Consider the following 27,397-nt stretch of genomic DNA (forward strand, 5'->3'; position numbering starts at 1 on the left):
TAAGATCTACTCCCTTAACAACTTTCAAGTATATACTGTACTGTTAAATATAGTCACTGTTAAATATAGTTACATCCCCAGAGATTATTCACCTTAGAGCTGGAAGTTTGTCCCTGCTGATCAACACCTCCTCACTTCTCTCCTGCCTCCACCACCTCCCAGTTTCTGACAATCACCATTCCAATCTCTATTTCTATGAGTTGACGTATTTATCATAATGAACTCAAGTCCACCCTGTTGTCGCAAAAGAAAGGATTTTCTTCTTTTCATGACTGAATAATATTCCACTGTGTATATAAACCACATTTTCTTTATCCATTCAACCATTGATGGAAGTTTAGATTATTTTCATATCTTAACTATTACAAATAATACTGCAATGAACACAACAGTGAAAGTATCTCCTCACAATAATGATTTCATTTCCTTCAGATCTATATCCAGAAGTGGGATTGCTGGATCATATGGTAGTTCTATTTTTAATTATTGGAGGTATCTCCATACTGTTTTTCAAAGTAGCTTTACCAATGTTCATTTTCAGCAACAGTATACAAGAACTCTCTCTTCTCCACAGCTTTGCCAACACTTATTATCTTTCTCTCTTTGATAATAGCCATTCTAATAGTTATGAGGTAACATCTCATTGTGGTTTTGACTTGCATTCCCTTGATGATTAGTGATACTATTTTATCATGAGTCTGTTGGCTATTTGTTATGTGTTCCTTGAAAAACTGTACTCAGATTCTCCACCATTTCGGTGGGGGGGGGTCTGTTTTTGTTTTTGTTTGCTATTGAGTTGTAGGAGTTCCCAATATTTTGAATATTAGCTCCTTATCAGATAGATATTTGGCAAATATTTTCTCCCATTCCTAAGATTATCTATTCATTTTGCTGAATGCTTCCTGCTGTGCAGAATCTTTTTATTTTTGCTTTTGCTGCCTGCACTTTTGGAGAGAGGTTCAATTTCATTCTCTTGTATGAATATCCAGTTTCCCAACACTATTTATTAAAGAGACTATTACTCTTGGCTCTCTTGTCAAATATTAGTTGACTATATACAGCATGGACTTATTTCCAAGCTCTCAATTCTGTTTTATTGGTCTACATGTCTGTTTTTATGCTATATCATACTGTTCTGATTGTTAAATGTTTATAATAAGTTTGAAATCAGTAATTTGATACATTCAGCTTGATTCTTATTCAAGATAACTTTGGCTACTCAGGGCCTTTGTGGTTCCATTCAAATTTAGGATTCTTTTCTCTATTTGTGTGGGAAATCCCACTGGAATTTTGATAGGGACCGCATTGATTCTATAGATGGCTTTGGAGAATAAGAACATTTTAACAATATTAATTCTTCCAATCCATTACCACAGAATATCTTTCCATTTATTTGTGTCTTCTTCAATTTCTTTTACCAATGTCTTATAACTTTTCAGTGTATAGATCTTTCACCTCCTTGGTGAAATTATTCCTAAGAATTTTTTTGATGCTATTATAAATTGGGATGTTGCTTTTATTTCTTTTTCAGATAGTTCATTATTAGTATATAGAAACAACTGTTTTCTGTATCCTGTAACTTTACTGAATTTATTAGTCCTAACAGTTTTTTGGTGGAGTCTTTAGGGATGTCAATATATAAGATTGTATCATATGCAAATGAAGACAATTTTACTTCTTCTTTTGCCATCATAATATCTTTTATTTCTGACAGGTGTAATTTTAAATGAATAAAAAAATACAAAGAAAATTCACCTTACACCTTCTCAAAATAAAATAGCTGTTAAACATATGAAAAGATGTTTATTTTCACTCATAATTAGAGAAGTAAAAATTAAAACTATACTAGAAATCATTTTTTACATACCAGACTAACAAAATTTCAAAAGTCTGACAACGTACTCTGTTGCCAAGATTAAGTAGAAATGGCACTCTTAGATATAGTGGGCATACAAAACTGTACAAGATCTATAAAATAAATTCATAATTACAATGGCAATACCTAACAAAATGACATACACATTTATACTTTGACCTAGAAATCTCATTTCCAGGAATTTACCCTGAAGATAGTTATAATATTCAAAAATACATCTGTAACAAAGTTATTTGTTCCATCATTATTTGTGATTGCAAAATACCGTGAGACACAAAATTTCATACACAGTAATTTGGTTGAATATCTAAATATTATCTCTGATAGAAGGAAACAGGATTCCTAGGAGAAAGGGTTTATTTCAGAACTGGGAAAGGAACATTCAAGATGAGCCTGGGATATCTTAATATGCCAGGAAGTAAAGAAGTGTTCATAAAATGATAGGGAAACAGTCTAGGTAATTGAAAGCAAAGATGGCTCCCAAAGCTTCTATCTCCCAATATTTCACCAAAAGCAATACAAACAACAAAAAGGGAAAAATAAAAGCACACATAAACCATGCCCTCAGGATTAAAGACAGAATGTACATACTTCAAAATAACTTTCAGTTAAAAAAGAAAAAAGAAGAAAGAAGAAGAAAGAAAGAATTTACCAAAGCACAAAGTATGATTACTTACACTCATGTTCTAGATTAATGGAACCTAAGAGACAAAACAACTAAATGAAATGAATGATTCTGGATTAGATCTTGAATCAGGGCAAAAAAGAAAAAATGCCAAAAAAAAAAAATGCTCATTATTGGGACAAATGACAAAAGTCGAGTATGGAACATATTTTAGATAATAGCATGGTAATAATGCTAAATTTCCCAAATTTGATTATACTGCAGGTATGTTCTTAAAAAATACTTAAATAAACATTTAAGAATGAAAGGACATGATGTCTTCAACTAACTCACAAATTGTTCAGGGAAAAAAAGTAATATGTAATTATATTGAGAGAGAAAACAAACTGTAGAGTATATAAAACAAAATGTTAACAAGGAATAGAGTAGAGGGTACAGGGATATCTTTGTTTTACTCTTGAAACTCAGCTGTACGCTTTATTTATTTATTTATTTATTTTTTAATTTGTCAGAAAGAGGGAGGGAGAGAGCGAGCACAAGGAGACAGAATGGCAGGCAGAGGCAGAGGGAGAAGCAGGCTCCCCGCCGAGCAAGAAGCCCAATGTGGGACTCAATCCCAGGGCGCAGGGATCATGACCTGAGCCGAAGAATAAAGAGATAAAAGCCACTAGCTGCAAGACTTCTGATTCCTCTCAAGATAGTGAAACAGGCATTTCTTTACCCAGCTGCATAAAGCTACCAAAAAGTGACAAAATATATGAAACAACAGCATACAAGCCACTGGACATCAGGCAATGAAGGACAGTAAACCCTGAGAGAGACTACAGATCAACAAACTGAGTGCTAAGGTTATCTCAGCTCACTGAATGGAGAAAAAATCCAAAGAGGAAGAGCCACACAAAATTCAGTAATACCTGCAAGTTAAAGAGACTGAGTTAAAAGCACAGAGCACCAAGATAGTAACGTTGCCCTCTCTCCAGGGACAAAATTCTTGTTCTGGAGAAGGGACAAGAACAGAGTAGTTCAGAGGAGAGAGCAGCACTAAAACTCAGAAGATCTGCAAGATTCCCCTTGATTGTTTAGCTAAGTACTGATCAGCCCAAGGGTGTGAGGAAATTACCCTATACCAAGGGAATAACCCACTCAAAGTAATTATAAGGGAACACAGTCTACAGCTCATACAAGACCATGGAACTGTGCCAGGTCCCAATAACCACAATGTAAAACCTCATATCAGGAGCATTGTTTAAGTACTGAGAATGATGTTGCCTCAGTACAGGAGATAAACTCACCCTAGACCACAAGTACTTAACAAATGTAAAAGTAAGAGCCAGGGATGCCTGGGTGGCTCAGTCAGTTAAAAGTAAAAGCCAAAGAGAGCCCAGAAATAGACCCTCAACACTATGGTCAACTAATCTTCGACAAAGCAGGAAAGAATGTCCAATGGCAAAAAGACAGCCTCTTCAATAAATGGTGCTGGGAAAATTGGACAGCCACATGCAGAAAAATGAAATTGGACCATTTCCTTACACCACACACAAAAATAGACTCAAAATGGATGAAGGACCTCAATGTGCGAAAGGAATCCATCAAAATCCTTGAGGAGAACACAGGCAGCAACCTCTTTGACCTCAACCGCAGCAACATCTTCCTAGGAACAACGCAAAAGGCAAGGGAAGCAAGGGCAAAAATGAACTATTGGGATTTCATCAAGATCAAAAGCTTTTGCACAGCAAAGGAAACAGTTAACAAAATCAAAAGACAACTGACAGAATGGGAGAAGATATTTGCTAACGACATATCAGATAAAGGACTAGTGTCCAGAATCTATAAAGAACTTAGCAAACTCAACACCCAAAGAACAAATAATCCAATCAAGAAATGGGCAGAGGACATGAACAGATATTTCTGCAAAGAAGACATCCAGATGGCCAACAGACACATGAAAAAGTGCTCCATATCACTCGGCATCAGGGAAATACAAATCAAAACCACAATGAGATATCACCTCACACCAGTCAGAATGGCTAAAATCAACAAGTCAGGAAATGACAGATGCTGGCGAGGATGCGGAGAAAGGGGAACCCTCCTACACTGTTGGTGGGAATGCAAGCTGGTGCAGCCACTCTGGAAAACAGCATGGAGGTTCCTCAAAATGTTGAAAATAGAACTGCCCTATGACACAGCAATTGCACTATTGGGTATTTACCCTAAGGATACAAACGTAGTGATCCAAAGGGGCACATGCACCCGAATGTTTATAGCAGCAATGTCCACAATAGCCAAACTATGGAAAGAACCTAGATGTCCATCAACAGATGAATGGATCAAGAAGATGTGGTATATATACACAATGGAATACTATGCAGCCATCAAAAGAAATGAAATCTTGCCATTTGCGACAACATGGATGGAACTAGAGCGTATCATGCTTAGCGAAATAAGTCAAGCAGAGAAAGACAACTATCATATGATCTCCCTGATATGAGGAAGTAGTGATGCAACATGGGGGCTTAAGTGGGTAGGAGAAGAATCAATGAAACAAGATGGGATTGGGAGGGAGACAAACCATAAGTGACTTTTAATCTCACAAAACAAACTGAGGGTTGCTGGGGGGAGGGGGTTTGGGAGAAGGGGGTGGGATTATGGACATTGGGGAGGGTATGTGCTTTGGTGAGTGCTGTGAAGTGTGTAAACCTGGTGATTCACAGACCTGTACCCCTGGGGATAGAGTATTACGCCTCCATCAGAAAGGATGAATACCCAACTTTTGTAGCATCATGGACGGGACTGGAAGAGATTATGCTGAGTGAAATAAGTCAAGCAGAGAGAGTCAACTATCATATGGTTTCACTTATTTGTGGAGCATAACAAATAGCATGGAGGACATGGGGACTTAGAGTGGAGAAGGGAGTTGGGGGAAATTGGAAGGGGAGGTGAACCATGAGAGACTATGGACTCTGAAAAACAATCTGAGGGTTTTGAAGGGACGGGGGGTGGGAGGTTGGGGTACCAGGTGGTGGGTATTATAGAGGGCACGGATTGCATGGAGCACGGGATGTGGTGCAAAAATAATGAATACTGTTATGCTGGAAATAAAAATAAATAAAATAAATAAATAAATAAATAAAAATTAAAAAAAAAAAAAAAAGTAAAAGCCAAAAAGATCAAACTGTCTCCAAGTACCTAACTGTCCCCAATCCCAAAACAAAGCTCAAGAATATTTTTTAAACTATGAAAATATTCAGAACCTAAAAAAGTAAAATCCACAATGCCTGGCATCAAATCAGAGATTACCAAGCATAAAGATGAAGGAGAAAAATGAGGAGAAAAATCATTCAATCAAAATTGACCTAGAAGTAAGAAAGATTATAAAAGCCAAGAAGAATAAAACAGTTACGTTAACTACATTGTAAGACATTCGAGGAAAGACTATTAAGTAGACACATGGAAGATACAAAAAAACATTTAAATTGAACTATTAAAAATAATTCATTATTAAAAATAATTCATTATTTATGACTTGTTCATTTTCCACACAGAAATGGCTCAGCTACTCAGTTTCTCATTCCTTCTCTCCAATTCTCTACCCTAAAGCACAGGTGTGGGGCAGAAGGAAGAGCTGGGTTTGGACAGGTATGAGAAAATAAAGGAATAAGAACAAACAGGCATATTTGTAAAAGATTTATTTATTTATGAGAAAGAGAAAGAGTACACACACACCCGTGAGTAGGGGGAGAGGGTGAGAATCTTCAAGCAGACTCCCTGTTGATTGGAGAACCTAACACAGGGTGGATCTCACAACCCCTGAGATCATGACCTGAGCCAAAACCAAGAGTCAGTCGCTTAACCAAGTGAACCACCCAGGTGTCCCACAAAGACATATTTAAATTTAAATTGTGGCAAGAGAGTAAGTAGTATTGCCAAAGGAAGAAGAGGAAGGAGGGATGAAGTGAAATTGCTGGAAAAAGAGAGGTCAGGGAGAGAGTGAGAATTAAATTCATTGATAGGGTTATGAAAGGGTACCAGAAGCATGTTCTTCTGACATGAAGAACAGACTAAAAGATAAAAGAAGGTCAACAAACCCCCAGCACAAGAAAGATAAAGAAAATTACACAGAGGCATAAAACAGATTGTTTTAAATCAGTGATAAAGAAAAAAATCTTAAGCAAGCCAGAGGAAAAAACATTAGGCACAATTATTTTATCAGAAACAATGTAGATAACAACAAAACATCTTTGAAATATTAAAAGAAAAAAGCACCAAACTAGAAATTTGTATATAGCAAAAATACTTTCCAAAAACAAACAAAGCCTAAAGACATTTTCACATTTACAAAACCAGAAAAAATAAATTACCAGCAGACTTCTAATATAAGAAATGTTAAGGGAAGTCCAAGCAGAAAAAAAAAATAATGCCAGACAGAAACCTGAATCTACAAAGAAATGAAGAGTACTTTGAGTTGTAGCTCAATGGGTAAATATAAAGACTTACGTTATTATTATTTAAATTATTCAAAAGATAATCAACAATTCACAGCACTATAATAATAATATATTGTGGGATTTATAACACAAGTAGAATTAAAAAGCATAACAATAATAGCATAAGGTATAGGCAGGTGAAATGAAAGTATACCATTACAAGTATATTATCACAGATGATATACATATGACTATATATATATGTATATGACTATATATATATGACTATATATGACTAAAATATAATTGTATAGTAAGTTAAAGATGTATCCTAAAGCAACCACTAAAATAACACAATAAACAATTATAGCTGATAATCCAGCAATGTAGGTAAAAACAGAATCATAAAAAACCTCAATCCAAAATAAGAGAAAAAAGGAAAATAAGAACACAGAAAAAGCAGACTGAACAAAAAGAAAACAAACAGCAAACTGATAGATTAAAACCTGACCATATAAAAAATCACATTAAATGGAAACAGTCTAAACATACCAATTAAAGGGCAGTGATGTCATATTAGGAAACAAAGCAAGACCCAACCACATACTACCTACAAGAAACCCGCTTTAAATATAACAACCGAATAGGATGAAAAACACATAATATGCTAACATTAACCAAAAAAAAACTGAAGTGGTCCTACTAATATCAGAGTAGATTTCATAGTAAATAATTGTATAAGGGATAAAGAAGGTAATGTCATAAGTGAAAAATGAGTCAATTCATAAGAATTTTAAAATCTTCAAAAATCAGTCACCTAATACACAAGTTAATTAATTTGTCCAAAAAACCCCATAACAATTCTAAGCATCTATGTACCTAATAACAGAAATTCACAATACATGAAGTAAAAACTGATGAAACTGCAAAGAGAAATAGACAAATTCACAATTATAATGAGATTTCAATATAATTGAGAGAATAGGAAGACAAAAAATGAGTAAAGAAATAAAAGACTTGAACACCACTATCAACCATCTTAACCTGTCACTTATAGAACACTTCACCCAACAATAACAGGAATCAAGTATACATGAAACAGTTACAAACCATATTTTGGGCCATGAAACAAGTATTCATAAATTTAACAGTACAAAATAGGCTCTTGTAAAACAATGGAACTAAGTTCAAAATCAACAGCAGAAATGTCTCTGGGGAAAAAAAATGTCCCAAATATTTGGAAATTAAGTATGAGACTTTGAAAGACTACATGGGTCAAAAAAGAAATTTTTAAAACAAGTTAAAACATATCCTGAGCTGAAAGAAAATGAAAATATATAGCATATAAAAAGTTCTAGGATTCAGCTAAAACCATACTCAGAGAAATTTAAGAAAACTATAATCTTATATTACAAAAGAAGATAGATCTTAAATCAATAATCTGTTTCTACTTATTAAATCAGGGGAAATAAAACCCCAATTAAGGGAGAAAAAAATCAATAGATTTCAGAGGAGAAATCAATGCGACAGAAAATAGAAAGTCAATGAAATCGAAGGGTAATTCTCAGATAATATCAGTAAAGTTGATAAACCTCTAGTATGTCTAATGAGGAAAAAAAGACAGATGACAAAAACCGCCAGTATCAGGAATGAAAAATGTATTCAAAGGACAATAAAGCAAAATAATAAACAACAAAAAATTTGATAACTTAGACAAAAGTGAACAAATTCCTTGAAAAGCACAACATACCAAAGTTCACTCAGGAAGAAAAAGACTACCTTAAGAGCCCACTATATTACACATTAAATGTATAATTAAAAATCTTCTCCTGAAGTAAACTTTAGGCCCTGATGATTTCATTGGTGAATTCTATCAAACATCTAAGTAAGAAACAAAACGAATTCTACACAAATATTGCCAGAAAACTAAAGAGAAAATACTTTCCAACTGTCTATGAGGCCAGCATCACCCTGATACCAAAATAGGGTTTTGCTACAACATTACAAGAAAAGACACCTGCAGACCAATATACCTCAGTAAAACTAAGAAAAGAATTTAAAAAAAATTTTTTTTAGCAGAATCCAAAGATTTTTTTTAAATGGGCAATACATAAAACTAGGTGGAGTTTAATCCAGGAATACAAGATTGTTTTAACATCTGAAACATCTAAAAATCAATGAACACATTTTAATATATTATCAAACTGAAAAGAAAAACAATACAATTATCTAAGCAGAAAAAGATAAACCACTTGACAAAACCCAACATCAGCGCATGAAAAAAACTCTCAGCTAAATAAGAATAGAAGCTTCCACAAGTTTATAAAAGATATCTACAAAAAACTTACAGCTAACAGCATACTTAATGGTGAAAGACTAAATGTGTTTCCCCTAAGATTAGCAATAAGACATGGATATCTATTTTCTATACGTCCATCCAGGGTTTGTGCTAGAGGTTCTAACCAGCACAAAAATGAAAGAAAAGCAAATAAAAGACATCCAAATGGAAAAGAAAAAGGAATTGTCTTTGTTCGCAGAAGAGAAAATCACCCGTGTAGAAAATCCAAGGGAATCTACAAAAAAGCTACAAATAAGCGAGTTTCACAAAGTTTAGTTTACGAGATTAGTATACATAATAAAAATGAATAGTGAGAAACTAAAATTTTTAAAAAATACTATTTAGGGGCACCTGGGTGGCTCAGTGGGTTAAGCCTCTGCCTTTGGCTCAGGTCATGATCTCAGGGTCCTGGGATTGAGCCTGGCATCGGGCTTTCTGGTCAGCAGGAAGCCTGCTTCCCCCTCTCTCTCTGCCTGCCTCTCCGCCTAGTTGTGATCTCTCTCTGTCAAATAAATAAATAAAAGCTTTAAAAAAAATACTATTCAGAAGAGTATCAGAAAAAACATAATGTACATAAATCTGAAAGACCTGTATACTGAAAACTTGTAAGACTATTCAGAAAAATTAAAGAAAATACATACCATGTTTACAGACTGCAAGACCCAATACTTTTAAGATATACATTTTCCTGAAATTTATCTATATAGTCAATGCATTCCAATCACAATCCAGTAGCTTTTTTAAAATAGGAATTAACAAGCTAATTCTAAAATTCATATGAAGGCGCCTGGATGGCTCAGTCGGTTAAGTGTCTGCCTTCTGCTCAGGTCATGATCCCGGGGTCCTGGGATCAAGTCACAAATGGGGCTCCTTGATCCTCGGAGAATCTGCTTCTCTCTCTGCCTCTCCTCTCTCTCTCTCCTGCTGCCTTCTCCCTCTGCTGCTCTCTCTCTCTCATGAATAAATATTTTTAAAATAAATGAATATATAAAATTCATATGGAAGTGCAAAGGAACTAAAATAGCCAAAATTGTTTTGAAAGAAAAAAAAACAGAAAAATTACACTACTGACTTTGTGCTTACTATAAAACAATAAAAATAAGAAGTTATCAGTGTCAGGGTAGACAAAAACACAAATGGACATTATAAAGTATGTAGAGATAGGCTTACAAATTATAGTCAATTGATTTTCGACAAAGAGGCAAAGAAGAAAGTTTAATCTTTTCAACAAGTGCTGCTAGAATAAATGGATATCTGTTTGCAAAAACAAACTTTAATCATACCTTGCCCCTTATACAAAAATTAACTAAAAATGAATCATAAGCCTAAATATAAAGCGGAACTATAAAACTTCCAGAGAAACTCTGCCAATTTAGGTCAGGCAACTGTGAGGTTTTTTTTTTTTTTTTAGATGCAACACCAAAAACACAACACCCTAAAGAAAAAAACTGATATACTGAACTTGTTTTAGGTAGAATAAATGACAACTTTTCAGCGTTAAGAGGAAAGGCTGACACATTCCTTGTTTTTCTTTGGGTTTCCAACCATTGTTCACTCATCTCTCAACACTTCCTCTTTGAAAGGCAATCCTGCCCCCTTAAACCATCCCTCCCAAACTTTATCACTTTCCCTAGCCCTCTTCGCAATCCAAAAACTTCCCTGACTTCCTTAATTATTTTAGCATTTGTCTCCACCTATCCTTCACCAAAATACTTGACACTTCAGTGTCTACACTGATGATTCCTCCACTGACCCGACCTCATAAATCTTCAATATTCTATACCTACTAGTCCTATTTCTTGTTACTTTCATTATCTTACTTTTCTAAAGAGTGTAATTCCAATTAAACATGGTAAATAGAACGCCTGGCTATTTCTCCACTTCTTTCCAAAATACCACTAAAATATAATGTAGTTGCTTAAAGTATAAATTCACAATAACAAAGAAAATAGATAAGGGGACAACCACAGATAAGACATGTCAACAAAACTTAAGACAATTAAAAGTAGGAAAATGGTAACTTATTAGCATCTCAAGAACTGTTGAAACCTAATGTTGTGCCTGAGTTTTCACGTCTGAGAGACCACCAAGGAGCCAACACCAATGCAATCACACAAGGGTTTTTTCAACAAGCTTAAGCGTGGGCCCAAGTATACCCAACACACTGGAGTAGGGACTTGGACCCCAAGGTGACATGCTTAAGCTTGGGCCCAAGTATAGTCGATGCAGTGGAGTAGGGACTTGGACCCTGAGCTTAGTTAAGGCAGGGTTATTTATGGGTTCCTGTTACTAAAGCAGGGTGGGGGTCTCTGTAACTAAAGTAGGTTGAGGCTTCCTAGAGTAGGGTGGGAGTCCTTAGAACTAAAGTAGAGTGGGGCTTCCTGAAACTATAGTAAAGTAGGGTAAAGTTCAGCCCTTGGACACAGGGTCTGAGAAGGCTGTACTTATGCTAAAGCTAAACCTGAGATGGGATGGCCTTAGTTCTTCTCGGCCTCCACAATAAATGTTCTGCAAAGGGTAGGTCAAGAAAAAAAGAAGATGTAGGGGAAAATGGTAATCAAAAGGTACAAATTTCTACATAAAAGATCAGTAAGTACCAGATGTGTAATGTACAACATGATGGCTATAATTAAGATCACTGTATGATACACATAAAAGTTAAGAGGGAAATCCTAAGAGTTCTCATCACAAAAAGCATTTTTTCTTTTCTTTTTATTGTACTACATGAAATGATGGATGATAACTATACCTATTATAGTAATCATTTCATAATATGTGTGAATCAAACTGTTGGGTCCCCCAAAAATTGGGTCCCCCAATAATGGGTCCCTGATTATAAAGGAGCAAGACTGATACAAAGCGAAGGTCAAGAAAAGCTTTATTTCACGCCAAGCATCAGGAATCAGACCGACTGTCAAACAGACCAGTCGGGGCTGCCCCTACAGAGAGGGCAACCCCTCCCTGTTTTCCAGACTAACTTTTATAGAGCAAAGGCCATGCAGTTGGGCCTGGCCACACACAGGTGGTCAATGAGATTATAACACACACAGGAAACTCCACAGTGATGCTAGGCGACCAACTGAATTACAATTTACCCTAGCAGACATTTGAACCACCCTATCACCTAGTTCAGAATTGGCATCCAAAAGGTGCCCAAAGGGCAGGGCCCATACTCCTTGGTAGCTAGGAGACAGTATGCACCCCCACTGATTGAATACCCCCACCTGGCCAGACCCACCCTTGTATTTGGACTTTTGTTACCTGGGACTGGTTTCCTGGACTTGCTTTTAAATAAGTTCCTGGGCAGGGGGTGGGGGGGGGGGTGTGAAGAGCAAAGTCAATTTAAGTTTTTACAACAAAATGGCAGTTCAGCCTGGGTGGGGCCACTGGCTGAATAGGTCCTTACAAACCATCACGCTGCATACCTTAAACTTAATATACAGTGATGTATGTATGTCAATTATTTCTCAATTAAAAAAAAAAGAAAAGGCCAATTTACAGGGTCAGACCTATCACTCCTGTAAACCTCAGAAACTGGAGAAAACCATATGAAAGAAGAGGAGACATTACTGAAACAGAGGAATTGATTCAAAGTCTATATAAGGAGCAGAAAGAACTCTCATTTCTATTGCTCAGCCCACATAAACACAACTGTTTTTCCCCGGTTCAGAAGAAACTGGGACTTTGGACTAAGAGACTCAGGCTGCTTACCAAAAATAGAAGGATTAACTAAAGTATAACTCTTAGTACACTCAACCTACTTTCTCTATTAGGTCTTGTAACATAACAGTGTAGTCAAACCAAACACAGGACAAGATAAATCTGAATTTCAGATAAACAATAAATAATTCTTAGTGTATGGTGTCCCAAATACTGTATGCAAAATTTAACTGATGTCCTATATTTTTATTTGCTATGTCTAGTGACCCCATCTTCAGACTAGAGACGAAAGAATTTCTTTTTGGAGAATGTGAGTGGCCTAGGAAAGGAAGTTAAAGATATTAACATTAAAGAGTTCTCAATGAAATCACAGATCCTTACCTGATCATACACACCACATACACGTTCCATAGGAAACAGTTTCCTCTAAAATTTCCTCAAATCATTTATAAGACATGTTTGTAAAAGAAACACTCTAATTTTTTTTGACTTTCCACAGTAAAACAAGGAAGATTTCCCTTAACTTTGAATAAGTACAATGAAATGTGATATTTAAGTAAGACAATGGAAATAAATAGAGCAGAAATCCGAGAACTATTAAGTTATGTAATATTTCATCTTTAATGCCATCAAAGAGCAATTAATAGTGCAATCTGTCCTTTATTTTTATGGTACTTAATTTTAAATTTTTTATTTTTATAAGCTTACAGTTAAAAAACATATTGTTTATTCAAAGAATTTTTTGTGTGACTAACTCATCAGTATATTATTATTTTAGTAAAATGAATGATAGCAAAGAACATTATTTGTTAAAATATTCCATGTGATTCAGTACACAATGAGTCACAGAATTCAGAGAAGATGGGTTATAATGAAAGTTTGTGTCAAAAAAAAATAGCAGGTCTCAAGAGACTCAAGGAAATAGGGTAATAAATAAAATTAGTAAAAATGGCTCTCAAACCAAAGTCATTACAGTAATCTAGACATTAATTTTTTTTAATTTCAAAATTCAAAAATTTCAGACCTACTAACTCAGACAGGAGGTAGGGCACAATAATTTTTGAAACTTTCCCCCATGAGATTCTGATAATCGGCAAGATTTTGAAGCACTGCTTTAGAATGCTAATTTGGGTATGTTCCTTCAACAGTACTACCTACTTGTCCTAAGCACAATTATGATGCTATATACAATAAATAATGAAATTATTCTCCTTACCTTGGATACATTGCTGACATAATTCATTTGAACAGTGCTTTCTTTATCAACTTGATTACAAAGGTTCTGTAAAGTAGATGCATATTCTTTATCACTTTTTATTCTCAGGGCCATAAATTTCTTCACTGTTTCCAGTAACCGTAATTCCCAGTCTTGCAGTTTTAGCACAGCTTCATGTGAATTCTTCAGGTCACTCCCAAACCCCATTTTTGTAAGGCACTGTCTTATCCTCCACACTGCACTGTGAGCCTTCTAATCAGCACATATCTGTGTATGTAAACAGAAGGGAAAAAGATCTTAAATCAAAAGGAAATTTGTCTTCAAAGCAAAGTGGTGGCCTATTCTTTTTGGGGTTAAAAAAAAATCACTACAACTGAATGCTTTCACCCCAATGTCAAACAAGATGAGGATGTCCACTCTCTCTACTTCTACTGAACATTGTAAAGGAGGTTCTAGTCAATACAATGAGACAAATGAAAAAATCTCCATGGGAATTGAAAAAGAAAGAAGTGAAACTATATTTGCAGAGGACATGAGACTGTATATATAAAATCCTAAGGAATGCAATAAAAAAAGAAGTATTAGCATTAATAAATGAGCTTAATTAGATTACAGATCAATATACAAAAATCAATTATATTTCTATACACTAGCAATGATCAACCTGAAAATGAAATTAAAACACAATTCTAGATATAACCACATCAAAAAGACTAAAATATTTAGGAATAAATTTTATAAAATAAATTAAAAACCTATACTCTTAAAACTACAAAGTGTTGTTGAAAGAAAGTAAGGAGGAGTTCAATAAACAGAAAGATTGATGTTAATGGATCCAAAAGACTTAATATTATTAAGAAAGCAATTTTCTCTAATTTGATCTACAGACTTAACTTAATCCATATTAACATATGGATTTTTTTTACATAATTTGAAAAGCTAATCTTAAAAATAATCTTGAAAAAGAAGAACAAAGCTGGAAGACTCAGACTTCTTGATTTCAAAAACCTAATGAATAGCTACAATTATCAAGACAATGTGGTACTGGCACATAGACAAACAGAGAGATCAATGGAGTAGAAGAGAGGGTCCAGATGTGAATCCTCCTATTTATGACTTTCTATAAGGGTAAAAGTCTTTCAACTGATGGTGCTGGGACAACTGGGTTTCTACATGCAAAAGAATGAAGCAGGATGCCTTCCTTAGGCCATATTCAAAGAATTAATTATATCTATAACTAAACTATAACTGAAACTATAAAACTCTCAGAAGAAAACACAATAGTAAATCTCTGTGACCATGGCTCAGGAAATGGTTTCTTAGATAAGACACCATAAGCAAAAGCAACAAAATTAAAGTACATAAATTGCATTTATTTTTTTTTTTTTAAGATTTTATTTATTCATTTGACACAGAGAGATCACCAGTAGGCAGAGAGGCAGGCAGAGAGAGAGAGAGGAGGAAGCAGGCTCCCCGCGGAGCAGAGAACCCGATGCGGGACTCGATCCCAGGACCCTGAGATCATGACCTGAGCCGAAGGCAGCGGCTTAACCCACTGAGCCACCCAGGCGCCCCATAAATTGCATTTAATCAAAATTTAAAACTTCTGTACTTCAAAGGTCATTGTTATGAAAGTGAAAAAAGCACAGAATGCAAGAAAATATTTGCAAATACTTATCTGATAAGAGACTTTTATCTGGAATATATAATTCTTACAACTCAATAGTAAAAAGACAAACATGGGATGCCCGGGTGGCTCAGTCAGTTAAGTATCTGCCTTCAGGCTCAGGTCTAATCCCAGGGTCCAGGGACTGAGTCCCTCATCGGGCTCCTTACTCAGTGGGGAGCCTGCTTCTCCCTCTGCCTGCCACTCTGTCACTTTCTCTCTCTGACAAATAAATAAACAAAATCTAAAATATAGTATTAATAATTATAAGACAAACCAATTTAAATGGGCAATAGACATGTCTCCAAACAAGAGTTACAAATGTCCAATAAGCACACAAAAAGATGTTCAGTATCATTAGCCATTAGGAAAATACCAATTAAAATCACAATGAGATACCACATCACACCACTAGGATGTCTTTAATCAAAAGACAGATAATACCAAGTATTGGAGACTGTGAAGAAATTAGAAACCTAATATACTGCTGGTGGAAGTGTAACATGGGGCTGTTCCTCAAAGTTAAACACAGAGCAATGATATGACCCAGAAATTCCACTCTTGGTTACAAATCCAAGAGGAATGAAAACATATGCTCACACAACACTTGTACATCAATATTCCAGCAAAATTGTTCATAATAGTTACAAAGCGGAAATAATCCAAATATCCATCCACTGATGAATGGATAAATAAAATATGACATATACATACAATATAATATTAGCAAGGAAAAGGAACAAAGTATTCATAGAAGCTAAAACATGGATGAACCTTGTAAGCATTATGCTAAGTAAAAGAAACCTAGACACAATGATCTCTTTATATAATCTCTTTATATGAAATGCCCATAATGTACAGATATAAAGTAGAACAGTAGTTGCCTGGGGCTGGCAAATTTGGGAAGAAATGAGGAGTAACTGACATTGGATACTGGATTTCATTTTGGGGCAACAAAACTGTTCTAAAATTGATTGTGGTAATGGTTGCACAACTCTGTGAACAAAATAAAAGCCACTGAACTATATATACAGTTTAAGTCGGTGAATTCTTCAGTATGTGAGTTACATCTCAATAAAGTTGCTTAAAAAATCACTACAGTATAACTTATGATCATCTAAAGGTCAGTTCTCAGAAATTTCCCCCCAAATACCCTGTTTGTTTGCTATAAATCCCAAAAACTCTGATAGTATTTATTCTGCTCTCCAGACCGCTAAAATTTCAGGCAATCAATTTTTCAGGGCCCAATAGAAGAAATGATGAAACACACCCCTTATTTTTAGTTCTGGCTTAGCCATACCAGAAGTCACTTTCTTGTTAATTCAGGAAGATCTTCCAAGCTATAGAGAAAAATCAGAAGAGATTTATGTTTCTAACCTCAGTGGTAACATCTAAAGAGATGGTAAAAATGTGGGTTTTCCAAATAGAGAACAAATTACAATTTTTCCCCCAACAGAAAACTGGCCAGTTTTGTGATCTATCAAGTAAGCAGAAGAGAGAAAAAAGGTTCTGGAAAACTGTACGCCATCAAATTTCCCAAAGTAGCAACCTTAACATAATTAACATAATTAAGCCAATATAAAGTAATTGACTTATTCACTTTAATATCAATAGGATAATCCCAGTTTTTTTACTTTCGATGTAGCAGCTTTAAAATCTTTACTTGAAGGGGCACCTGGGTGGCTCAGCGGTTCACACTCTGCCTTTGGCTCAGGTCATGATCTCAGGGTCCTGGGATCTAGCCCCGCATCAGGCTCTCTGCTGGGTGAGGAGCCTGCTTCCTTCTCTCTCTCTGCCTGCCTCTCTGCCTACTTGTGATCTCTCTTTCTGTCAAGTAAATAAATAAAATCTTTTTAAAAATAAATGAATAAAAGAAATAAAAACAATAAAATCTTTACTTGGATATACTGTATCTTTATAGGACACAAAAATTACAATGGACATTTTCCTGTTATTTTACCTACAGCTCATCTAAATCTCAGTCAAGATACATTCTGTCTTATCCCATGCTTTCAGTGGAAAAATAAGGAATAATTTTTGAGGCCAAAGAAATGTGAAACATTTTCCTTTCTTTCAAAGACTATATATGAGATTGTGGTTCATTTTATTCCAAAACGTGGGATAAATATCACTTCTGCTTCTAAATACACCTACCTCTGATCTAAACTTTGATAATATTTTTTTCTTCCATTACCAGGAACTTCAAAAGGATTATGAAGAGCTCAAAAGGATAAAAAAGGAAATTGAATCTGGCAGCTATAAGAGAAACCCTCCAGTCCGTCCTAAAGGTATATTTATACACACCAGTATTCTAGGTCTAGAAATATAAAATAATTTCATTTATGTTACCAATCCTCAAGGAATGAAAATGATAAAAATTTTTAAAACAACTCCATAATAAATTAAGACCTTGTCTAATTGTTAAATTGGTAGAGCTTATAAGTACTTTAGGAATTAAGGGAATGATATCCTAAAGACAAATGACATAAATAAGACTATTTGTTTCAGTAGTGTTTAAGATAACAATACAAAAAAGAAAAGCAGAAATATCCATCAAAAGAAAATGACTAGGTAAATTACAATCAAGGCTGCTGCATCTGATTGTAACTGAAAAATTCTAGGGACCACCATTCAAATTACAGTCTATGTGAATGTGTTCACTGTCCAACCTTCACAATCATAATATGGTAGATCTGATTCCAGTATATTCATTCAGCAGAAAATCATTCAGTCCTAATAAAAAATAAGAAAATCTTTTGTGTATTGATCTGTAACTGTCATTAAAAACTTCTAACTGAAAAAAGTAAGACACAGAACTTGGTATGCTTACATTGTATAAAAAAGAGGAAGAATAATAGAAATTAATTTTTCTTATGAATACAAAAAAATATTTGCCAAAGAACACATAGTGGCTGGGGCACTGGAGTAGGAGAGGGACTTTTCACTATATATCCTTTCGTACATTTGAATTTTGTGCTAAGTGAATAAATTGATATTACCTATTCTAAAAATATATTAATTAAAGAATTTTTGAAGAAGAAAAAAAAAATAATGAAAGCTAGACCAGCCCAGTAAAGTTTCCTAGAAAAAGCAAGAGTTGAGATAGGGGTGGAAAATAACCATGATTTGTAGATTGTAACAAGTCAAAGAGGAAATGTATTCCAGGAAATAGGAGCAGTATGGGACCAAAAAAAAAGGAAATATGAGGTAAAGCAAAGAAAAAATGTCTCCAAAATCAACCTATACATGGCAAGCAGTGGGAGATGCCATACCAATTTATCTGCTTTATTTCACTATACAGGAAACTAATAAGGATCAAACTCCTTGAGATGATTGGTTTTTAAGGCAAAACAACATGATCATGAATGTGATTTTTTTTTTAATGATTAATTTACTGGTGCTGGTTACATACGTACATTCAGTTTGTGAAATTTCATCTGAGCACCTGTGTTTCATGTACTCGGGGTCCATGTACCTCGGGGTCCAAGTCCCTACTTCACTGTGTTGGGTATACTTGGGCCCAAGCTTAAGCTTGTCAAATAAACCCTCATGATTGCATTGGTGTTGGCTCCTTGGTGGTCTCTCAGACGTGAAAACTTGGGCATAACAAAAAGAACAAAAAATGTTTTTAAGAAAAAGCAAAAATTTAAATATATTATCAGTAAATACCATCTTTATGCTACAACATTCACAGCATGGTTTCAAAGAAAAGAAAGAGAAAGTTCTGGGGCTCTAGGTACTATGGAAATGTGCCCAACAATACCCCAACTTCCAGAAGACTTTCTGAGGAATCAGAGTTAAACAAAATCCTGAGAATTCACACTGGATGCTCCAATATGAAAAGAAGTAGGTATAGTTAGTAGGCCAACCTAGGGAAAGTCAAGAAAATGTCTGAAGAGAGAAGCCTCTCTGCAGCAGGATAGGATGTTACAAAATGTAGACAGGGAAGCCTTGGCTTGCAATATTCCAGGCTCTGTGAAGAATTGGTAGATGAAATTAAATCCAGAAGTACAAGATGTTTAATGGAATGTCATAAGAGAAAGTAAATCTCTGGCCTCCAAACAAGGTCAAACTCAGCCCCAGCCAATATCACCCTACTACCTCCATGTCCATACAACAAAGAAACCAAAATTAAAAGTAAAACCCAGCGACGCCTGGGTGGCTCAGTCGGTTAAGTGGCTGCCTTCAGCTCGGGTCATGATCCCGGCGTCCTGGGATTGAGACCCACTTCAGGCTCCTTGCTCTGCAAGAAGCCTGCTTCTCCCTCTGCTTCTGCTTGCCACTCTGGCTGCCTGTACTCTCTCTCTCTCTCTCTCTGACAAATAAATAAATAAAATCTTTTTCAAAAAAGAATAAAAAGTAAAACCCAGCTTCTGGTCCAGATAAGATGATAAAGACCCTTCTTCCCAGTTCCATCGCATAAAACACAACTATAAACACAAGAAATGGCACAAGAGACTACCAAAGAAGAACTGTGAAGGGTTGATCAAAGGCAACCTCCTTTGGCCCTAGGACTAGAAGAACACCACATAGGCCAAGTGTCTCATGCTCTCCTCACCCAACAGGAGGTCACCGAGACCTGACTTTTCCGAACCTCCCATCTAGTAACAAAAGGCAGCCCATATATGGAGGTTAACTCCCTCAGGATCGAATAGGAGTGCCTTTGACAACAGAGAGCCAGACACCAACAAAAGAGAAATTATTTATGAGTCCCACCAAAAAAAAAACCAGCCAGGAGAAACACTCTCCTTACCTGCTAGGCCTAGAGAATCCCTTTTCCCGCCAACAGAAACTGAATGAGGCAGGAAGAACCAGCAACAGAGACGGCTATCAGGTCAGGAAACTATGTCCTCACGGGTCTAAGGACCTCCTTCCCCACCAGAGATACCAGAGCAGGCAGGCAAAACCGACAAAAGGAACCCAGCTGAAGCTGCTGCTCTCCAAGACTTTCCTCTCCTGCTCAGAGACATCAGGACAGCTAGGGGGCACAGTAGGGAAATTCAGCCTTAGCCCTTTTCTACCAACAGATGCTTAGTAGCTCGCCCTGAGAAAAAAATCTTCTGCTCTGTCAAGCAGCACCAGCAGGAACTAGTGGGAGCCCTAGTTACATCAGACAAGCAAAGCAAACCAAAATAACAGCACAAAGACTCTGACAATTAACTGTCATTGAAACCACAGCCCATAAAAATAGGCCAAAAGGTCTGCATGCAAAACCCAAACAGAGGGACTTCCTGTGAATATAAAACATTGAAATAGATCCCAGGGTCTCTGACATTAATAGATAAAATATCTAAGATTCAACTGAAAATCACCTCATATTCAGAACCAAGAAAAATCACAGCTTGAATGAGAAAAGACAATCAACTAATGTCAACTCTGAGATGAATTAGATGTTGAAATTATCTAAAAAGCATTTTAAACCAGCTATCTTAAAAATGCTTCATCAGTTATAAATTCTCTTAAAAACAAATGTAAAAATAGAAAATCTAAGCAAAGAAATAGAAGTTATAAAAATGACCAAATGAAAATTTCAGAACTAAAATATGCACTAACAGGAATAAAAAACTCACTAGATAAGCTTAATAGAAGAATGGAGATCCTTTGATCCTGTAACGATACAATCAGTGAATGTAAGGACAGAGCAAAAGATTTCAACCAATCCAAACAAGAGAGAAAATAGACTGACAAAAAAGAATAAAGCCTTGGAGACCTGTGGGACAATAACAAAAGATCCAACATTTATATCATCTGAGTTCTGGAAAGAGAGGAGAAAGACAGTGGGGCTGAAAGATTACTCAAAGAAGTATGTCCATCTTGGGGAAAAAGCTAATATAAAGTCACAGAAACCAAGACAGTGTGATCTTGGGAGGGTATAAACAGATCAATGGAACAAAAAAGGGAACCCAGAAATAGATCCACACAAAAACGCTCATCTGCTTCTTGACAAGGTCCAAAAGCAATTCAGTGGTACTGAAGCAGATGGATAGCTATAGGCCAAGAAAAAAAGAGAGAGAGAGAGCCAGAGACAATCTTGACCTAACACCTTACACAAAAATTAACTCAAAAGGATCATAAACTGGGGCACCTGGATGGCTCAGTCAGTTAAATGTCTGGCTCTTGATTTTGGCTCAGGTCATGATCTCAGGGTTGTGAGACTGAGCTTGCACTGGGTATGGAGACTGCTTAGGATTCTTTCTCTGCCTCTTCCTCTGCCCCTCCATACTCCACCAGGTCTCCTGTGTGTGTGCACATGTACACACATGTGTGCTCTCTCTCTCTCTCTCAAAAAAGAAAAAAAAAAGGATCATGAACTTAAATATAAACATAAAACTTCTAGGGAAAAAAAGTAAAGCTAGGCAAAGTTCTTAGCCTTGACACAAAAACATAATTCATAAAAAAGAAAAGTCAATAAATTGAGTTTCATCAAAAGTAAAAACTTTTGCTTGTGAAATGCCATGTGAACAGGATAAAAAGACAACCTACAGACTTTGAGAAAATATTTGCAAGACATATCTAACAGAAGACCAGTATATAGAATATAGAAAAATCTCTCAAATTCAACAGTTAACAACAACCAAAAATCGAACTAGAAAATGAGCAAAAGACATGAACAGACATTTCACAGAAAAGGATATAAAAATGGCAAATAAGCACATGAAAAGATATTCAACATAATTAGCCATCAGGGAAACGCAATTAAAACTACAACAAGAGGGATGCCTTGCTGGCTCACTGGTCAAACATGTGATTCTTGACCTCAGGGTCATGAGTTCAAGCCCCACGTTGGGCATGAAACCTACTTAAAAAATAAATAAAAGTAAGGGATGCCTGGGTGGCTCAGTCAGTTAAGCATCTGCCTTCAGCTCAGGTCATGATCCCAGGGTCCTGGGATTGAGCCCTGCGCATCAGGCACCTTTCTCAGTGGGGAGCCTGCTTCTCCCTCTGCCTGCCAATCCACCTGCTTGTGCTCTCTCTCTCTCTGACAAATAAATAAATAATATTGTAAATAAATCAATAAATAAAATTATTTTAAAAGCTACAATGAGATATCATTACCCACTTATCAGAAAGGCTAAAATAAAATATAATGACAAAACCAAATGGTTGTGGTAATATGGGAAAAACCAGATCACTCATTTGTTGCTGGTCAGAAGACAAAACAATACATCTGCTCTGGTTTCTGATAAAACTAAACATTCAACTACATTATGACCCAGCAATTCCAATCTTGGACACTTATGCCAGAGAAATGAAACATATCTTCATACAAAAACTTGTACACAAATGTTCATAGCAGATTTATTCATAAAAGCCAAAAACTGGAATCAGCCCAGAGATCCTTCAATGAGTGAACACATACCATGGAATTCTATCCACAGTAAAAAGGAACAAACTATCAATATAGGCAACCACTTGGATGAATTTCCAAGAATCCTGCCAAATGAAAAAAGGAAATCCCAAAAATTTACATCTGTATGATTCCATTTATGTAATATTCTTGAAACGACAAAATTTTGGAAAAAGGACAGAGGAAGGGTCATCAGCAGGGTTTAGGGCTTACACAACAGGGGAGGAAAGCAAATGTGGTTATAACAGGGGAACACACGGGATTCTATTGTATTGGAACTATTTGATACCTTGACGATAGTAGTGGATACATGAGCCTAGACTGGTAGTAAAATTTTATAGGACTTAATATACACACAACAAATGAATATAATTAAAACTGTGTATAATTAAAATTCATATTTCTATAAATAACATTGGTAGAATGTGTCAATATTAATATACCAGTCGTCATTTTATATTTGGTTTTGCAAAATGTTATCATTGGGTGAAACTGAACAAAATGTACCAGGGATTGTTATTTCATACAACTGTATGTTGTCTACAGTTACCTCTAGAGAAATTCCAATTTGAAAAAAAGTTATGTCCAGATCTCAAACTATAGCTCTGAGGAAGAACAAGATGTGGAGAGGCATTACAAATTCAGCTACATTCTTCCAGAAATAATACAAAAGAGCTGCCTATGTTAACCCTATGGAAGATGAAAAAAATGGCAAGGGAAGCATTCAGTTAGTTACGCTGCAGCCAAAAATTACAGAGAGAGACATAAACGCAGAATGGCAGGTCAGAGGGGCTATTATATCATAGACTGATACGTAATGTAAGTTCCAATCAGTCAGGGGAGCACTCTGTTCTGCTCCCCCAGTGAATCTCCACTGCTTAAAACTTAAAACTTTATTGCATACAGCTGCAATAAATATCTATTAAATGAATTAGGTACACAGCCACAAGCACTGTACATGCATTCTCTTGTGCTCCACAGTCCCTACCTCGGAGTCTTTATTCTTTAGTCTTTTCTTTTTTTTATTTGACAGAGATCACAAGTAGGCAGAGAGAGAGAGGAAGAAGCAGGCTCCCTGCTGAGCAAAAAGCCTGATGCAGGGCTCGATCCCAGGACCCTGGGATATGACCTGAGCCAAAGGCAGAGGCTTAACCCACTGAGCCACCCAGGCACCCCTTCATTCTTTAGTCTTAATAATACCAGGTATTGGGGCGCCTAGGTGGCTCAGTGGGTTAAACCTCTGCCTTTGGCTCAGGTCAGGATCCCAGCGTCCTGGGATTGAGCCCCGCATCAGGCTCTCTGCTCAGCAGAGCCTGCTTCCTCCTCTCTCTCTGCCTACTTGTGATCTCTGTCAAATAAATAAATAAAAATCTTTAAAAATAATAATAATAATAATAGGTATTAATTTTACAACCCTAACGTACAGGTTCAAATTCTAACTCCTTTGCCTGATAATCAAAGCAGGCCCCAGATAACCTCCCACCCTCAGCAATAGGACCGCACCTTACTACTTATGGCTCCTTAAATTTAGTCTGTGTCTTTGAAGATATTCCTTCAGTCCAAACTCTCTTCCTCCCTTGTCTATCTAAAGAATTATCAACAGCTAAACTTTAAAGTAGTATTCTCTGTGAAGGCTTCTCTGACTAACCCCACAATCATAACCACCACGGCTGATTTACGTGTTCCCTTTCCTCAGATCTCAGGCATCACCTAAGTATCTGTGATGAACATAACACTTCTCATGGTATATGTTAGCTATTTGTTGAAATATATTTCTCCCATTAAACTCTGAAATAGCACATATTTTTCATCTTTACATCACTGGGGCTTAAGTTACTACCCAGGATATAGCAGGCATTCAATTTACTGCAAATAATTGCAAGAGCAAACTCATTTTTTGAAAGATTTATAAATGAACTTTTAAAATAAAAATATCTATAATTGAATAGACAGTAAGTACAAACCAGATAAAAACAGTATTATACAAAAATGCATGCATGTTATTAGCAAAGACGCGTACTTTTAAATAGCATCTTCTAAAAAGTGAAAATAATGAAACTAATGAACTATTATTGACTATTTAGGTTTATTTAAATTTGTTTTATTTGGCTTGTTATTAAGAATCAAGTGAGTTATGGTGAGTTTCTAATTTACCAGAGTTATTAAAAACTTGAAAATAACCATTAAAATTGCTACATTTTCAAAAGTTAGAAGTTCACATTGTATAAAAGAAATCTACACATACTTTTTTTTTTTTTGAAGATTTTATTTATTTATTTGACAGAGATCACAAGTAGGCAGAGAGGCAGGCAGAGAGAGAGAGAAGAGGAAGCAGGCTCCCTGCGGAGCAGACAGTCCAATGTGTGGCTCGATCCCAGGACCCTGGGATCATGACCTGAGCTGAAGGCAGAGGCTTTAACCCACTGAGTCACCCAGGCACCCCGAAATCTATACATACTTTTAAACAAAAATGGAATTTATTGGGGCACCTGGGTGGCTCAGTCAGTTAAGTATCTGCGTTCACCTCAGGTCATGGGATTGAGCCTCACATCAGGCTCCCTGCTCCATGGGGAGTCTGTTTCTGCCTCTCCCTTTGCCTACCACCCCACCTACTGTGCACTCACACGCTCTCACTCTCTCTCTCTCTATATATATATATAAAATAAATAAATAAATTGTCTTTTAAAATGGCATTTATTAAATAGCAAAATATAAAACTGGTAACTAGTTTCCTTAGTAGGATAATAGAATTCTCATTGTATTTCTTGTAAGTATAAGAATATATGCAAGTATTTATTGTAAAATGTCTTCTATTTTTCAACTTTTGGCTCCACAACTGGCAACTTTTACATTCTCTGAGAATACAGATGTAAATATTGTTTTTATATAGCATAAAGAAAGTTTATTGGGTATTGAATATTCTCTTTCAAGTAAGGGTGATTTATTTTAACACAGATGATGTCTTGTGGTCAAAAATGTCTCTTTAGTTATTTCCTTTAACGCTGACAAAGAAATACAAATATACCACGAAGGTAGGCTGATTTTTTAAAAATCTGCAAATAAGTGAATAATAACTGTAATAGAAATGGGAAATATTTCATTATTCCCCCAAAAGATATTTTCACAAGCTGGCAAGAAATTCAATGAGTTTGAATTTATAGTCCTTGACTAATAAAACCATCAAAATCAGTTTATGGTTCAAATTACTTTATTACTATATGTTTGTTCATTAATAAAGACTATAAAATCATTAATCAGTTAAAGCACAAATATCATTATCTAATGGCATTTCTTACCTTTCATATGCTTCAATACTGAAAGAAATCAGAAATAGTGACTCTATTTGAACAAAATATTAAGCTGCCTGCAGCAAGACAGAAACAAAGTCATAAAAAGCCACCAAGTACGCAAGTAATAACCAAGATTACAAACCAAAAAACCGAGGTCATCTGAATACAAAGTGAAGTGTTTTTTTCATAACCAGTTAAACAGGCAGGAATGAACAGTCACCAAAGTTTAACTACAAAGACAACATCATTCATTACCAGTTAATATATGCTACCTTGGCCACCTTACAGATTCAATATTTAAAACTCCTCTCATGCATTTGAAAGTGTTGCTTTTAGTTTAATTTAAAATAAAAGTTAATTCAACTGAAACAGCCCTGGATTGTCCAGCCAGCTACTGGAACAACATTAATGGGTGATAGTATTCCACTGAGAAGGAACACCATATAATCTCTAAACAAATGAAGAATATGTTTGTTTTTAAATGAACTGTTTTTGAATTGAAGTACTGACTTCAAATTGAGAGCGCAGAATTATTAACAGAATTTTCTTCTCTGTTTTAAAGTATTAATATAAATCAACAAGTATTTATTGAGTTACCATGCAGAGATACTGTTAGGGGTACAAAGATAAATAAAATTTGGATTACTACCTTTAAATACTTATAGTACATTAAGAATAAATAGACAACTTCATAGGTAACAATGATACAATTCATTCAAAATTCATTCAGCCACATGTATTGAACATCTACATGTCAGACATATTTCTCAGTGCCAGGAATATCAAGACCCATAAGATTATAGGCTTGGGGGGCGCCTGGGTGGCTCAGGGGGTTAAAGCCTCTGCCTTCGGCTCAGGTCATGATCCTAGAGTCCTGGGATCGAGCCCCACATTGGGCTCTCTGCTCTGCGGGGAGCCTGCTTCCTCCTTTATCTCTGCCTGCCTCTCTGCCTA

The 27,397-nt window shown here is 35.8% G+C and overlaps 1 protein-coding gene across 6 annotated transcripts in view; it reads right to left on the bottom strand.

Annotated features, from left to right (window-relative positions):
- The window catches only part of FER (FER tyrosine kinase), a 468,361-nt gene that overhangs the window by 409,116 nt on the left and 31,848 nt on the right, over nucleotides 1-27,397 (bottom strand). For 5 of the 6 annotated variants that reach the window (XM_032335588.1, XM_032335590.1, XM_032335593.1 and 2 more), the window contains exon 3: nucleotides 14,140-14,406. In XM_032335588.1, coding sequence (XP_032191479.1) covers nucleotides 14,140-14,346 — 207 coding nt within the window. In that variant the 5' untranslated portion in view covers nucleotides 14,347-14,406. Of the gene's footprint in view, nucleotides 1-14,139; nucleotides 14,407-20,558; nucleotides 20,857-27,397 lie in introns of those variants that run through there. The other variant, XM_032335589.1, reaches the window with a different exon arrangement.

Source organism: Mustela erminea, chromosome 3, assembly GCF_009829155.1.
Source record: "Mustela erminea isolate mMusErm1 chromosome 3, mMusErm1.Pri, whole genome shotgun sequence".
Lineage (NCBI taxonomy): Eukaryota > Metazoa > Chordata > Mammalia > Carnivora > Mustelidae > Mustela > Mustela erminea.